General features: G+C 48.5%; 1 protein-coding gene across 2 annotated transcripts in view; it reads left to right on the forward strand.

Annotated features, from left to right (window-relative positions):
- Window positions 1-16251, forward strand: part of LOC134944660 (intelectin-1-like) — a 75419-nt gene that overhangs the window by 17757 nt on the left and 41411 nt on the right. For both annotated transcript variants that reach the window (XM_063933422.1, XM_063933421.1), the window contains 3 exons: window positions 7082-7329; window positions 7796-7954; window positions 9910-10030. In XM_063933422.1, the coding sequence (XP_063789492.1) occupies window positions 7082-7329; window positions 7796-7954; window positions 9910-10030 (528 nt within the window). The remainder of the gene's footprint in view (window positions 1-7081; window positions 7330-7795; window positions 7955-9909; window positions 10031-16251) is intronic.

A 16251-nucleotide genomic window follows, 5' to 3' on the forward strand; every position in this document is an offset into this window, starting at 1 on the left:
GGATGTACATTAACCCCTGCCAGAATCCATAAAAATGCGGGAGAAAAGTCCGCGAAAAAGGGGCGGAGCTATCTCCTTCAGCACACTGGCGCCATTTTTCCCTCACAGCTCCGTTGGAGGGAAGCTCCCTGGCTCTCCCCTGCAGTTAATACACTACAGAAAGGGTTAAAAAGAGAGGGGGGGGCACAATTTAGGCGCAGTATACAATATATATGCAGCTATAAGGGAAAACACTTTTTTATAGGTGCTATCCCTGTGATATATAGCGCCCTGGTGTGTGCTGGCATACTCTCCCTCTGTCTCCCCAAAGGGCTTTGTGGGGTCCTGTCCTCTATCAGAGCATTCCCTGTGTGTGTGCTGTGTGTCGGTACGGCTGTGTCGACAGGTATGTGGAGGATAATGAGGTGGAGGCGGAGCGAATGCCTGTAAATATGTTGTCACCCCCTGCGGGGTCGACACCGGTGTGGTTGAACTTATGGAAGGATTACGTGAAAGTGTCAACTCCTTACATAAAAGGTCGACGACACGGAACAGCCGGCTACTCAGCTTGTGCCTGTTCCAGCGTCTCAAATGTCATGGGGGGGCTCTAAAATCGCCCGCTACCTCAGATAACAGACACAGATGTCGACACGGATACTGACTCCAGTGTCGACATCGATGAGACTGGTGTACCCTCCAAATAGGTCCACCCGTTACAGGATTGAGGCAATGAAAAATGTATTACACATTTATGATTATACCCCAGGTATCACATAAAAGGGTATTGTGTTTGGTGAGAGAAAACTATTAGTAGTTTTTCCTGCATCTGAGAAATTAAATGAGGTGTGTGAGGAAGAGTGGTCTTCCCCCGGTAAGAAATTGATAATATCTACAACGGTTATTGGCAGCGTACCCTTTCCCGCCAGAGGATAGGTCACGCGGGGAAACACCCCATAGGGTAGATACAGCGCTTACACGCTTATCAGAAAAGGTGGCACTACCGTCTCCGGATACGGCCGCCCTGAAGGAACCTGCTGATAGAAAGCAGGAGGTTACCCTATAAGATATAGTCACACACTAGGGCATTATATTGCGACCAGCCGTTGCTTCGGCATGGATGTGCAGTGCTCCCGCTGCGTGGTCAGATTCCCTGTCGGAAAATAACTATGGATAGGGACAATATTTTGCTGAAAATAGAGCATATAAAAGACGTGGTCTTATACATGCGTGATGCACAGAGGGATATTTGCCGGCTGGCATCAAAAATAAGCGCTAGGTCCATTGCCGCCAGACGGGGGTTATGGACTTGGCAATGGTCAGGCGATGCAGACTCGAATCGGCACATGGAAGTTGCCCTATAAGGGGGTGAAACTGTTTGGGGATGGTTTTTCAGACCTCCTTTCCACAGATACTGCTGGGAAATCGATTTTTTTGCCACAGGCTACCCCACAACAAAAGAAAGCACCGTATCATCAAGTACAGTCCTTTCGGCCCCAGAAAAGCAAGAGGGCTAGAGGCTCATCCTTTCTGCCGAGAGGCAAAGGTAGAGGAAAAAGCTGCAACACACAGCTTGTTCCCAAGAGCAGAAGTCCTCCCTGCGTCCTGTAGGTCCACAGCATGGTGCTGGGGCTGATCAGGCGGACCCGGGTACGGTGGGGGCCCGTCTCAGGAATTTCAGCACACAGTGGGCTCTCTCACATGGATCCCTGGGTCCTTCAATTAGTATCTCAGGGGTACAGGCTGGAGTTCGAGACGTTCTTCCCCCCGCCGTTTCCTAAAATCTGCCTTACCGGCACCTCCCTCTGCCAGGGAGACGGTGTTGGTGGATATTCAACACTATAATCACAACAAGTGATTGTCAAGGTGCCACTCCTTCAGCAAGGATGGGGTTACTATTCCACAGTGGTTGTGGTACCGAAACGGTTCGGTGAGACCCATCTTGAAATTAAAATGCTTGAACTTTTATATCAGAAGATTCAAGTTCAAGATGGAATCGCTCAGGGCGGTTATTACGAGCCTGGACGAGGGGGATTACAGGGTCTCCCTGGACATCAAGGATGCGTACCTGCATGTCCCCATTTACCCCCCTCACCAGGAGTACCTCAGATATGTGGTACAGGACTGTCACTATCAGTTCCAGACGCGGCCGTTGCAGTTGTCCACGGCACCGAAGGTCTTTACCTAGGTAATGGCCGAAGTGATGATACTCCTTCACAAGAAGGAAGTTTTTATTATCCCATACTTGGACGATCTCCTGATAAAGGCGAGGTCCAAAGAACAGTTGGTAGTGGGGGTAGCACTCTCTCGGGAAGTGCTACAACAGCACGACTGGATTCTCAATATTCCAAAGTCACAGCTGGTCCCGATGACACGTCTTCTGTTCCTGGGAATGTTTCTGAACGCAGACCAGAAAAGAGTGTTTCTTCCAGTAGAAAAAGCCGAGGAGTTGTCATCTCTAGTCAGAGACATCCTAAAACCAGGACAGGTGTCGGTACATCAATGCACACGAGTCCTGGGAAAAATGGTAGCTTCGTACGAAGCATAATTCCATTCGGAAGACTCCACGCAAGGACGTTCCAGTGGGACCTGTGGGACTAATGGTCCGGGTCCCATCTACAGATACAACAGCGGATAACCCTGTCAGCAAGAAACAGGGTGTCGCTGCTGTGGTGGCTGCAGAGGGCTCATCTTCTAGAGGGCCGCAGATTCGGAATACAGGACTGGGTCCTGGTGACCACGGATGCCAGCCTTCGGGGCTGGGGTGCAGTCACACAGGGAAGAAATTTCCAAGGAGATTTCGCTTCACATAAATATTCTGCAGCTAAGGGCCATTTACAATGCCAAGCAAGGCCCCTGCTTCAGAACCAGCCGGTACTGATCCAATCAGACGACATCACGGCGGTCGCCCATGTACACAGACAGGGCGGCACAAGAAGCAGGATGGCGATGGCAGAAGCCACAAGGATTCTCCGATGGGCGACCTACACCCAGGAGAATGGGGACTTCATCCAGAAGTTTTCCAAATGCGGGTAAACCATTGGGAATGACCACGGGTGGACATGATGGCGTCCCGCCTCAACAAGAAGTTGAAAAGATATTGCGCCAGGTCAAGGGACCCTCAGGCGATCGCTGGGGACGCTCTAGTGACACCGTGGGTGTACCAGTCGGTTTATGTTTCTCCTCCTCTACCTCTCATACCCAAGGTACTTAGAATAATAAGAAGGCGAGGAGTGAAAACCATACTCGGGGTTCCGGATTGGCCATGGAGAGCTTGGTACCCGGAACTTCAAGAGATGCTGGCAGAGGACCCTTGGCCTCTGCCGCTCAGACAAGACCTGCGGCAGCAGGGACCCTGTCTGTTCCAAGACTTACCGCGGCTGCGTTTGACGGCATGGCGGTAGAACACCGGATCCTAAAGGAAAAGGGTATTCCGAAGGAAGTCATCCCTACCCTGATCATAGCCAGGAAGGATGTCACCGCAAGACATTATCGCCGCGTTTGGCGAAAATTTGTTGCTTGGTGGGAGGCCATGAAGGCCCCGACGGAGGAATTTCAACTATGTCGATTCCTGCGCTTCCTGCAAGCAGGGGTGACGTTTGGGCCTCAAATTGGGGTCCATCAAGGTCCAGATTTCGGCTCTGTCGATTTTCTTCCAGAAAGAACTGGCTTCACTGCCTGAAGTTCAGACTTTGGTTAAAGGAGTACTACATATTCAGCCTCCTTTTGTGCCTCCTGTGGCACTTTTTGGATCTCAACGTGGTGTTGGATTTCCTAAAGTCGCATTGGTTGAGCCACTTAAAACCATGGAGCTAAAGTATCTCGCGTGGAAAGTGGTCATGCTGTTGGCCTTGGCCTTGGCCAGGCGTGTGTCAGAATTGGCGGCTTTGTCATGTAAAAGCCCTTATCTGATTTTCTATATGGATAGGGCAGAGTTGAGGACTCGTCCTCAGTTTCTCCCGAAGGTGGTCTCAGGTTTTCACTTGAACCAACCTATTGTGGTGCCTGCGGCTACTAGGGACTTGGAGGATTCCAAGTTGCTGGACGTAGTCAGGGCCCTGAAAATTTTATTTTTCCAGGACGGCTGGAGTCAGGAAAACTGACTCGCTGTTTATCCTGATGGCACCCAACAAGCTGGGTGCTCCTGCTTCTAAGCAGTCTATTGCGCGCTGGATTTGTAGCACTATTCAGCTGGCGCATTCTGCTGTAGGATTACCGCAGCCTAAATCAATAAAAGCCTATTCCACAAGGACGGTGGGCTCATCTTGGGCGGCTGCCCGAGGGGTCTCGGCTTTACAACTTTGCCGAGCAGCTACTTGGTCAGGGGCAAACACGTTTGCAAAATTCTATGAATTTGATACCCTGGCTGAGGAGGACCTGGAGTTCTCTCATTCGGTGCTGCAGAGTCATCCGCACTCTCCCGCCCGTTTGGGAGCTTTGGTATAATCCCCATGGTCCTTACGGAGTTCCCAGCATCCACTAGGACGTCAGAGAAAATAAGAATTTACTTACCGATAATTCTATTTCTCGTAGTCCGTAGTGGATGCTGGGCGCCCATCCCAAGTGCGGATTGTCTGCAATACTTGTACATAGTTATTGTTAACTAATCGGGATCTTGTTGTGAGCCATCTATTCAGAGGCTCCTCTGTTATCATGCTGTTAACTGGGTTTCATATCACAAGTTGTACGGTGTGATTGGTGTGGCTGGTATGAGTCTTACCCGGGATTCAAAATCCTTCCTTATTGTGTACGCTCGTCCGGGCACAGTATCCTAACTGAGGCTTGGAGGTGGGTCATAGGGGGAGGAGCCAGTGCACACCAGGTAGTCCTAAAGCTTTCTTTTTGTGCCCAGTCTCCTGCGGAGCCGCTATTCCCCATGATCCTTACGGAGTTCCCAGCATCCACTACGGACTACGAGAAATAGAATTATCGGTAAGTAAATTCTTATTTTCTGTTGCTTGCTTGTTATTTATTAGACTAATTGCTGGGAATATATGGTCAGATAAAATACCTGTCAGACCCACAGGCATTTTATCTGACCCTGCCGACATCCGGTACATACACTGAACACATACACTACTAACACCTTAGCCTCTCATTGGTGTGCTGCCCTGGGGTGGCTGGCCTTCGCTGGCTTTGTGGGGGTCCCGCGCCCCTGACTTAAACCTAGTGTTAGGGACCCACCAGAGACGAGTTCCCCTGGACCCTCATCAATGGACTGTTTTTTTGCCCAAAAAGTATGCAATGTACCTCAATGTTGCTGTGTTAGATTGCAGAGTTTATTATTATTATTCTGATTAGCAGTGTTTGGTACTATATAGTGTGCATTGGCATTACATTTTCTCTATCTTTGTGGAACTACAAGTCTCAGCATGATAGCACCTCTCATTATATTTGTAATTAGGGTGTGCAGTCCAAGGTTCCCTCCCCCATGCACTCAAGAACGGCAAGGAAAAATCTGAGGTAAATGCACACTCTCTGACTTAACGGGAGGGGTAACCCATAGATTCCGTCACTTAATACGGAATCTATGGTTTAACACGTGTTGCCCGCAGGTTTTGAATTCTGGGAAATTGACTATTAATTTAATAGCTCCAGGCGTTAAAAGCCAGCCTTTTACCCTTGTGGTATACACTTCCGGTAATTAAATCTGCCTCTACGACTGTATCGCCCAGAGCACAGAAGGGAGGACTGCTACTCTAGAAATAATGTCACAGTGCAAATTTACTAACACTTTCATTTACATTGTTACATTTTTCCCCCTAAAATACAGCTCAGTTTAGCCTCTTCTACAACTTAAATTGATCATGAGAGTGAGGGGACAGTAGTAGTTTGTATGGGATGCGGGTAGCACTCGAAATCCCAGTGCCGGAACACCAACGGCCGACATCCCAAAGGTAAGCATCGGGGTGATGGCTAGGGTTAGGGACCAGGGGCGGGGGTTAGGGTTAGGCATTAGAGGGGGGGGGGGGGGAGCCCTAGCTGCCATCATGCAGGTTTTATCCCTAGCTACCACCCCCGGTGTCTTAGACCTAGCCGCCTCCCCCCAAATCTTAGCCCTAGCCGCTACCCCAGGCGGGTTTGGGAAGGGGGCAGGGGACGGGTATAATACTTATTGTTGGGATGTCTGTGTTGGTCATGTGACCGCCAGCATCCCGACCGCCAGGATGTTATATTACACCCATTTTTATACGTCACTTCTGTGTGTATGTGATAAATTTATGCAACTACGGGCGATTCAGTGGCCTATGCATCTCATCTGTATCCCCAATTAATGGGTGCAAATTAGAGGCAATTTGGTATTTGCACGTAGTGACGTCCGGTGGGGTGAGGCAGGTGAGGCAGAGCCTTTCCTGTCATACTAACGTTTGCACCAGAGTTTTGACTATTTAAAGTATATGAAAAATACTAAGAATATGTTTGAAATATCTTTTTAACATTATTCTAATAATTTTTATAGCCAAAACTCTGGAGTAAAATGCCTAATGCAGGTGAGACAGTGCCTCCCCTACCTATCTTTTCTGCACATCTCTGATCAAAACTCACCAGATTTCCAGGAGTTTATACTGCTGCACCTGTGTATAATGCCCACATGTACCCTTTGGCTCATATATTGCTCGTAAATCTGGCTCTGGTGCTAGCCAGTGCCTCCTGAGCCATTTACCTCACCGCACGTCTGGGTGCCATGGGCTTACTTGTAGATGGAATTTCCCTATACTGTGGGCGTGTATTCAGAGGCGAGCGTACACAGAGATCAGGCTGATTTATGAGGGATCTCTTGCAGCAGGTATATGGCTGCTAGGGATGAAGGGAACTTTCACAAATGATGAGGGTGGTGTGGCTGCATAAGTGCGTGCAACTCTAAATACAGGCAGATATATTCACATTTATTTCCAAGCACACAAAGCAACACAGAATTAGGCCCCCTATCTCCAAAGACTTTTTCCTTGGCCTATTTAAGTCTGTCCTATACATGTTTTTAAATAAGTAAGATGTTATGCTCAAATTGGAAACCTTTGCCTTTTTATGCGTACAGAATGGCATGTAGGCTTGGGGCTAGAGGTCTTGAATTGGTTTTAAGCTCTGTATGTCTCCGTGGTGACAGATGGAATTTATACTCTATCTACTGAACATGGGATTTCCTACCAAACCTTCTGCGACATGACGACAGATGGGGGAGGCTGGACATTAGTAGCGAGTATCCATGAGAACAACATCAATGGAAAGTGCACAATAGGAGATCGCTGGTCCAGCCAACAAGGGAACTATGAAAATAATCCTGAAGGAGATGGAAACTGGGCAAACTATGCCACATTTGGGTTACCTGATGGAGCCACCAGTGACGACTACAAGGTAACAACCATTGTGTTCTTAGCTTCACAGAAAAAGTATTATGTTGTTATTTTTGAAGATGGTTAACTATCAGGTAACACCTTTTCTATTGTGTTTTTAAATATGGAAAATAACTGTTTGTTAGACAAATGTAGCAGAGAAACAAATTTAATAGATCCCACTTGTTTCTGATGCTGGCAGATGAAGTGGACTTATGGTGATCAGATGGCGACATGATAAAACAGAGGCCATAACCCAAGAAATAAAATAAGGCCTGGATTTTACATATTGCAGACCTTTTTAATGTGATATTATTACACATATCATATAGCCCTACATATTAATCAGCACACACACAATAGTCTAACTAAAGCAATATCTGTGTGAGCAAAAAAAAAAAAAAGAACTGTTGTGTTATATAAAGGTTAATGTCTATAATGTCTCCTATGAAAGCAGTATTTTGTTTCTTTTCCCTGTGTGTACTCAGAATCCCGGTTATTATGACATCCCAGCTGATAATGTGGGTTTATGGCACGTGCCGAACAAGAGCCCCCTCTTCCAGTGGAAGAGCAGTTCTCTTCTCCGATATCGGACACAGAACGGTTTCCTTTCTACCTATGGAGGAAACCTCTTCCATCTATATAAGGTAAGTACTGGAAATCATTGAGTGGATGGCAGTGGTGCCCATGACTGTGTGACAGAGCCAGGAACGCATGATGTGGGGAATTTAAATTGGAATATGTAGAGAGAACTAAATAGTGGGTAGAGCACATGCTATTGTAGGCACTTCCTGCAAAATGGTGTAGTAGTATTCTTATTCTTATTAACTTTTGTGCCACAAATTCTATAGCGCTGTACAGAGCAAAAATGCAGCATTTGGTATAACAGGATAGTAACAAATGTGAGAATAATACTGACATAATAAATGTGAGCACAATACCAACACATAATAAATGTGACATATACTAATTGGCTGAGACAGTGGGCATTGGGTAGAGAGAAGCAACATTATCTTTTTTTTTTGGGGGGGGGGGGTGTAATGCTCACTGAATGCTTACACCTAATAGGGAAAGGAAGGGAATGAAGGAAAACTTTTGGTGTCAAAAACACCACTATATGCAGGGCCGGACTGGCCATCTGGCACTTCTGGTAAATGCCAGAAGGGCTGATGGGCTGGGCCGGCCTGAAACTCTGGCCAAGCACCTCCTGCTCCCAGCACTCTACTTGTCCAGCAGACAGGGAGACGGGACATGACATGAGGGCATGCACCCATGACTCGCAAAATGCCCCAGGCAGGCCATGTTTTCAGCAAGTGCACATAGACAGATGCCACGTCCGATCTACAGCCCAAGTCCATCCTGGTCTATATGTATATGAAATGCATGCATAGTTCTCATTGGTCCAGACTGCTTGGTATGCTGAAAGCATATTCTAAAGGTGTGTACACACGGTGAGATTTCTCCTTTCAATTTTGACTATACGGTCAAAATCGCAAGGAAAGTTAGTGGAAATTGCAAGGTGTTAACCAGCTTGCAATACCGATTTGATCCCGATGCACACTCCTGCGGGATCGATGTCACAAGACTAGATAGACTGTGCAGGCAAGTCAAGCTTGACTATATTGTACTACCTAGTACAAAGTATAGTTGAAATTGGCACTTAGGCAAAATCGTACATAGGGGGTCATTCCGAGTTGATCGCTCGCTGGCTAGTTTTAGCAGCCGTGCAAACGCTATGCCGCTGCCCACTGGCAGTCTATTTTAGCTTAGCAGAAGTGCGAACGGTTGTATCGCAGAGCAGCTACAAAAAATGTTTATGTAGTTTCAGAGTAGCTCAAAACCTACTCAGCGCTTGCGATCACTTAAGACTATTCAGTTCCGGATTTGACGTCACAAACCCTCCCAGCATTCGCCCAGCCACGCCTGCATTTTTCCTGGCATGCCTGCGTTTTTTTGCACACTCCCTGAAAACGGTTAGTTGCCACCCAGAAACGCCCTCTTCATGTCAATCACTCTGCGGCAAGCAGTGCAACTGAAATGCATCGCTAGACCCTGTGCAAAACGACATAGTTCATTGTGCCCATACGTTGCGCATGCGCATTGCGCCACATACGCATGCGCAGAACTGCCGATTTTTAGCCTCATTGCTGCGCTGCGAACAAATTCAGCTAGCGATCAACTCGGAATGGCCCCCTTAGACAAAATCTCAAGTACAAATAGTCAAAATCGGTGGCTCTGGGGGAGTTCAAGGAAAATCCCATAGTCAAAATCGGGCATAGCAAGGATCTCACCGTGTGTACACAGCCATAGGCAATGTGGCCACGTTAGCTAGAAACTCTTCCCTGAATAAATAACTTTCACCCCTGTTCATTTAAATATCCAATCATCCCAGCTCCTTCAAACACAATTTGCTTCCCATTGTCATGATGTGTAAGCCATGTTCTTATCTGCACAAAAGCACAGAAATATACCTATGACATCACAAAAAGGAAGTAATGGACATTGGCACTGAGGTGCATTTTTGTAAATTACCCTATCTCTCTCTCTCTCTCTCTCTCTCTCTCTCTCTCTCTCTCTCTCTCTGTCTGTCTCTCTCTCTTAGAAATATCCTGTGAAGTATAATATTGGAAAATGTCCTACAGACAATGGACCTGCTGTCCCAGTAGTTTATGACCAAGGAAATGCAGAGAAGACAACCAAACTCTTTGGACCAAATGGGAAAAGTAAGAATGTTGTCCTACATGATATTGTCTTATTAGGTTTTATATTTTATTAAGAGGAGAATCCAGAGGCGTCACCAGGTGTGGTGACACCCGGTGCGCACCCCTGATGTACTGCCGCGATCGCGGCAAAAAAGGGGCGTGGCCTTACAGCTAGGGGGCGTGGCTTCGCGGGGATACCGGGATCGTCACTCTGGGGGCGTGCCCAGCATCTCCGGAGATGCTGGGCTTCCCCCAGAGACGGTCTCAGTGTGCTGTCGGCTCCTCTGCTATGACGGGAGCCGGGTGCTGTAACGGAATTTCACACTGCAGCACCTGGCTCCTGTCACTGCGGAGGAGCTGACATTTGGTGTCACCCCCTCCAGGTGTCACACCCGGGTGCGGGCCGCACCCCCCGCACCCGCCTTGTGACGCCACTGGGAGAATCACTTATTCTATATTGTGTATAAGGAGAGTAAAAAAAAGTATCCTCTCATACTGTAGCTTAGCTAGAGTATGACTAACCTCAAAAAGCTTGTGCAATCCTTACTTAATCAGGGCATGAGACAATATAGCTGTCAGCTGAAGGATTGCAGCAATGCAGGAGTGTACAGATCTCTGACTGCAGAGAAACACGGTATTCCTTAGGCCCATACACACGGTGAGAATGGGGCTATGCCCGATTATCACTATGCGACAGGGGCTAGGTCGGCATCGCAAGCACATAATGACTGTGCTTGCGATACTGATTATGTGAGATTTTGGCTAAGTGTCAATTTTGACTATCTCTTCTATTGCTGGCAGGTGGTGTATACTGTAGATGCAAGGCAGGAGTAAGCAATACTCCAAATGCAGGGCTTAGTAGTTTCTGATACAAGTAGGCAACAAAGGTCCTGTAGACACAGCTAGAGCCAGCGCCGTTACTACCTGTGTGCCAGGTGTGCCTGGCACACAGCGCAGTTACCCTGAGGGCGCATGGCCAGGGGCATGTAATGAGTCAAATTGACTCATTACATGCCGCCTGTTGTGTGCCGTGCGCCGCGCTGGAGGAGAGCAGCAGCGCCGGAGGCAGAGGAGGGAGGGGGACTGGTGCCGCAGCAGCACTATGTCATTGGTAGTAGCGCCGCTGCAGCACTCCCCTCTCCTTCCGTATTGGCTGCCCGGCGCTGCTGTCAGTGGCGTCGGAATGGGTGGGGAAAGGGGCCAAAAACATGAGAGGCGCCGGCCAGGCCCGTACCCACCATGCGGGGTACGTGGCTGCAATCTGCATAGAGTGCCATATGATGAAAGCGCTGCCGCAGATACCCGCAGCCACGTCCCCCCTCCTGCTTATTGTCCTCCCGCGATCGCGGGTGCACAGCATCTCCCATCACTCTCCCTCGCCCTGCTCATGGATGCCCAGTCTCCTTCCGTGATCGCGGCACAGTCTCCTACCGCGATCGCGGGGGCAAAGCTCGATGACTTCCCACTCCGCACAGCGCCCGCCTCCCGCTAATGCGAGTACACAGCACATCCCCTGGAGGCAGCGTCGACCCAACGCAGACTGGACCGACTCCGCAGAGCGGCAACAGTGGAGCCCAGAGGTGAGCAGCACTGCATATCTGGTGCTGGGGGCATGTGTGTGTCAGGCACTGTGGGGGCATATGCGTATCTGGCGCTGTGGGGGCATGTCTGGCGCTGTGGGGGCATGTGTGCGTATCTGGCGCTGTGGGGGCATGAGCGCATCTGGCGCTGTGGGGGCATGTCTGGTGCTGTGGGGACATGTGCGTATCTGGTGCTGTGGGGGCATGTCTGGCGCTGTGGGGGCATGTCTGGTGCTGTGGGGGCATGTGCGTATCTGGCGCTGTGGGGGCATGTACGTATCTGGCGCTGTGGGGGCATGTGTGCGTATCTGGCGCTGTGGGGGCATGTCTGGTGCTGTGGGGGCATGTGCGTATCTGGCGCTGTGGGGGCATGTGCGTATCTGGCACTGCTCTCTTTCCTCTCCCTCTCCCTAACACTCCTCTCTCTCTCTCCACCTAACACTCTCTCTCCCTAACACTCTCTCCCCAACACTCTTTCCTCTCTCTCTCTCTCTCTCTCTCTCTCTCTCTCTCTCTCATCTGCCACAATGTGTAAAAAGGGGGATTGGCTGCCGTAATGTGTAAAAAGGGGCTCTACCTGGTGTAGTGGCGCTATTGTGCGGCGTAATTTTGCACCGTAGTATGAATTGGTTTTATTTTGGGGCCACGCCCCTTCCCCATGAAGCCACGCCCCAATATATTTTATCTTCTATGGGGGGGGTGCCAATGCCGTTTCTTGCACACAGCGCTAAAATGCCTAGTTACGACACTGGCTAGAGCACACACAGAGACCAGGATATCAGGAACACCAGCAACAGGATTGGGGAGCAAGACACCTTAGCATGAAGCTATCACCAGCAAGGCTGTGTGGGGCTTGCTGCCTTTAACAAAAATGACAGCTAGTCAGCAGCCCACAGAGAGCCCAGGTCTAATACACAAACTAATGCAGCTTAGCGGCTGCACATATACAGCAGCGTCCCGACTGCTTGACAACACCTGGGACCGAAATCCACTGCGGTCATCCGGAGTCCCAGATGCTGATGTGACGCAGCGTCTAATTTGCTTAGCAATGACCGGGACACAGAATGCAGGAGAGACACAGCTGCGGCTCATAACACACTGGACCTGTACTGCGCATGTGCAGTACGGGTCTTGCCTTGTTAGATGCACTATGGCTGCAGATACCAGTAGGTGATTCAAAAAATAGAGGTATGTCATGTCTGTTTTGGGGGAGTGCTGAGACCAGGAATTCTGTATCAAGACAGATTTCCTGGCCTCTTTGTTGGAAATGCGGTGGCCGGCTTTTCTGACACCATGGGTCACTCAGCTGGCCATTTGTGTCGCAGGTGATCTGAGGCTGTGTCTTAGGATGCAGCACGGATCACTAATGCATGCAGGAGATGTCTACGTCTACATCAGACACCTCCTGCTGCATTACCATATCAGTGCATAAGTAAGCAGCTGTGATGCCACCTCCAACCACATGTGAATTAGGCACACTGATATGAGTCCAGACGTTATACACTTACAAGCAATTCAATCTGGAGTTTGATGTTAGAAATGTAGCATACATACAGCTCCATACGTGAAACATACATCCCCAATTGTGAATTACAACAGCATTAAACTCTTCCATATTTCAAACTAGAGATGTGCGGTTCGGTTCTAGAAAACCAAATCCAACCAGATTTTGTGGATCCAAACCGAACCTAAACCCGGACCAGATCTCCTGAGGAGATCTGATCCAAACCGGGTCCCAGTTTGGATCCTCCAGTGGTTTGGAATTCGGATTTTAACTCCAAAGTTCAGGTTTTGGATTTAAAAACTTACATGATTTTAGCTGGTTTTATCAATTTTTATTGACTTTCATAAATGATTATTGTTTTTATTTCTTTAAATTTTTAACTGAACCAAGGGGGTAATTCCAAGTTGATCGCAGCAGGAAATTTTTTGGCAGTTGGGCAAAACCATGTGCACTGCAGGGGGGGCAGATATAACATTTGCAGAGACAGTTCGATTTGGGTGGGGTGTGTTCAATCTGCAATCTAATTTGCAGTGTAAAAATAAAGCAGCCAGTATTTACCCTGCACAGAAACAAAATAACCCACCCAAATCTAACTCTTTCTGCACATGTTATATCTGCCTCCCCTGCAGTGCACATGGTTTTGCCCAATTGCTATCAAAAATCCTGCTGCGATCAACTTGGAATTACCCCCCATGTGCACATCTCTAATACAAGGAAAGTCGTACCACATTGACAACTTAAATCATGCAAAACCTGTCCATTAATGATGGTTAAACATAGCTATAGTCTCATAGACCATCTTTTAGGGGCATTTTTATCAAACTAGGGGGATACCTACTACAGGGGATAGCTACAAATAATAAGCAACCCCATAATGTATCCAGGGTCCCTCCATTTGTTTGCAAAATCAGCCCCAATAGATTTGTATGGGGACTGACAATGGGGGTAATTCCAAGTTGATCGCAGCAGGAAATTTTTTTAGCAATTGGGCAAATCCATGTGCACTGCAGGGGGGGCAGATATAACATTTGCAGAGACAGTTCGATTTGGGTGGGTTATTTTGTTTCTGTGCAGGGTAAATACTGGCTGCTTTATTTTTACACTGCAAATTAGATTGCAGATTGAACACACCCCACCCAAATCTAACTCTCTCTGCACATGTTAAATCTTCCTCCCCTGCAGTGTACATGGTTTTGCCCAACTGTTATCAAAATTCCTGCTGCGATCAACTTGGAATTACCCCCAATATGTGAAATTTACCAATTGCAATTGCGAAGCATTCTGGCAGTTAGTCTATGGGCAACTCAAATGCATTTGTTTTCAGTGAGGATAGCCATTACTTTGATTCCAACTCTTTGCTGGGACAGGCTCCTTGGTAAATTTCGTATTTTTACCTTAATTATTGCCGGGATATGCAGCAATAAGAAATTATTTTTCTCATACGTCCTAGAGGATGCTGGGGTCACATCAAGATCCATGGGGTATAGACGGGATCCGCAGGACACATGGGCACTTTAAGAATTTCAAAGGGTGTGAACTGGCTCCTCCCTCTTTGCCCCTCCTCCAGACTCCAGTTTTAGACTTGTGCCCAGGCAGACTGGATGCACTCTGAGGAGCTCTACTGAGTTTCTCTGAAAACACTTTATGTTAGGTTTTTTATTTTCTGGGAGAACTGCTGGCAACAGTCTCCCTGCTTCGTGGGACTTAGGGGAGAGAAGTCAGACCTACTTCTGTGAGTTAAATGCTCTGCTTCTTTGGCTACAGAACACCATTAGCTCCTGAGGATCTGATCGCTAGGTATGCCTAGATGTTCGTTCCCAGAGCCGGCCGTCAACCCCCCTTACAGAGCCAGAAGTCAGAAGACAGGTTAGTAGAAGAAGACAGAAGACTTCAGTGACGGCTTCAGAGGTACCGCACAGCGGCCGTGCTCCCACACTCAGCTGCACTATAGGGTGCAGGGCGTGGGGGGGGGGGGGCACCCTGGGCAGCATATACACCTCTAAAAAAGTGACTGGCAAGAGGGGACAAGGTGCCAAGCCGCTGTCCAAACCCCCGTCAGTATAAAGATTTTGAAAAATAGCGGGGCTGAAGCGCGCCATTATGGGGGCGGGGCTTAGTCCTCACAGCTCACATCAGCACCATTTTCTCTTCACAGAAGCTGCAGAGACGCTGGTCCTTCCTCACACTGCTGTACAAGTAACAGGGTCCAAAACGGGGGGGGGGGGGGGGGGCACAAGCAATTTGGTGCTGATTGATTATATTAAAAGCGCTAACAGGGCTGGGCAGTCACCTTACTGGCCTCAGTACCGGGATAGGCGTTGGGTGTGGGCTGGCAGATCTCTCTCTGTGTCCCTCTTGCAGGCTTTATTGTGGGTCTGTCTCCTATAGCCCCAGTGTGCTTGTGGCTGTCGGTACGTGTGTGTCGACATGTCTGAGGCGGAATGCTCTTCCCAGGAGGAGGCTGGAGTGGGGACAGGAAATACTGTGAGAGTGGCTGTGTCGGCACCGCCGAAGGATGATTGGGTGAAAATGTTGAGTGTTTTAAATGAAAATGTGACAAAATTGACTAAGAGATTTGATAAATCTGAGTTTAAGAACCAAACATGGAGATTTTTGGTGCAATATAAGTTATTATAAAAGCGCTGCAGGTCTGGGACATTCTGTAACTTTCAGAACCAGGTTTGAGCGCTGGGTTGTGAGCTGGCAAACTTCCTCTGTGTCTCTCTGACAGGCTTAATTGTGGGTCTGTCCCCTATATGCCCAGTGTGTCTGTGTGTGTTGGGTGCACGTGTGTCGGCATGTCTGAGGCTGAAGGCTCTTCCCAGGAGGAGACTATGTTAGGGACACAAACGGCTGGGGAAGTGACCCTGTCGGCACCGCCGACACCTGATTGGGTGAATGTTTTGGGTGCTTTGAATGCTAATGTGGCTCTGATAAATAAGAGATTGGATAAATCTGAGTCTCAGAACCAGGCATGGAAGAAATCCGTAGAGGATGTGTTGTTTCAAGTCCAGACCCCCTTGGGGTCACAAAAACGTTAATTTGCCCAGCTGGCAGACACGGATACCGACACGGACACTGACTCCAGTGTCGACTATAGTGATGCCAGATTAGATCCAAAACTGGCAAAGAGCATTCAGTACATGATTGTGGCAATA

The sequence above is a fragment of the Pseudophryne corroboree genome, chromosome 7 (genome assembly GCF_028390025.1).
Source record: "Pseudophryne corroboree isolate aPseCor3 chromosome 7, aPseCor3.hap2, whole genome shotgun sequence".
NCBI classification, from domain to species: domain Eukaryota; kingdom Metazoa; phylum Chordata; class Amphibia; order Anura; family Myobatrachidae; genus Pseudophryne; species Pseudophryne corroboree.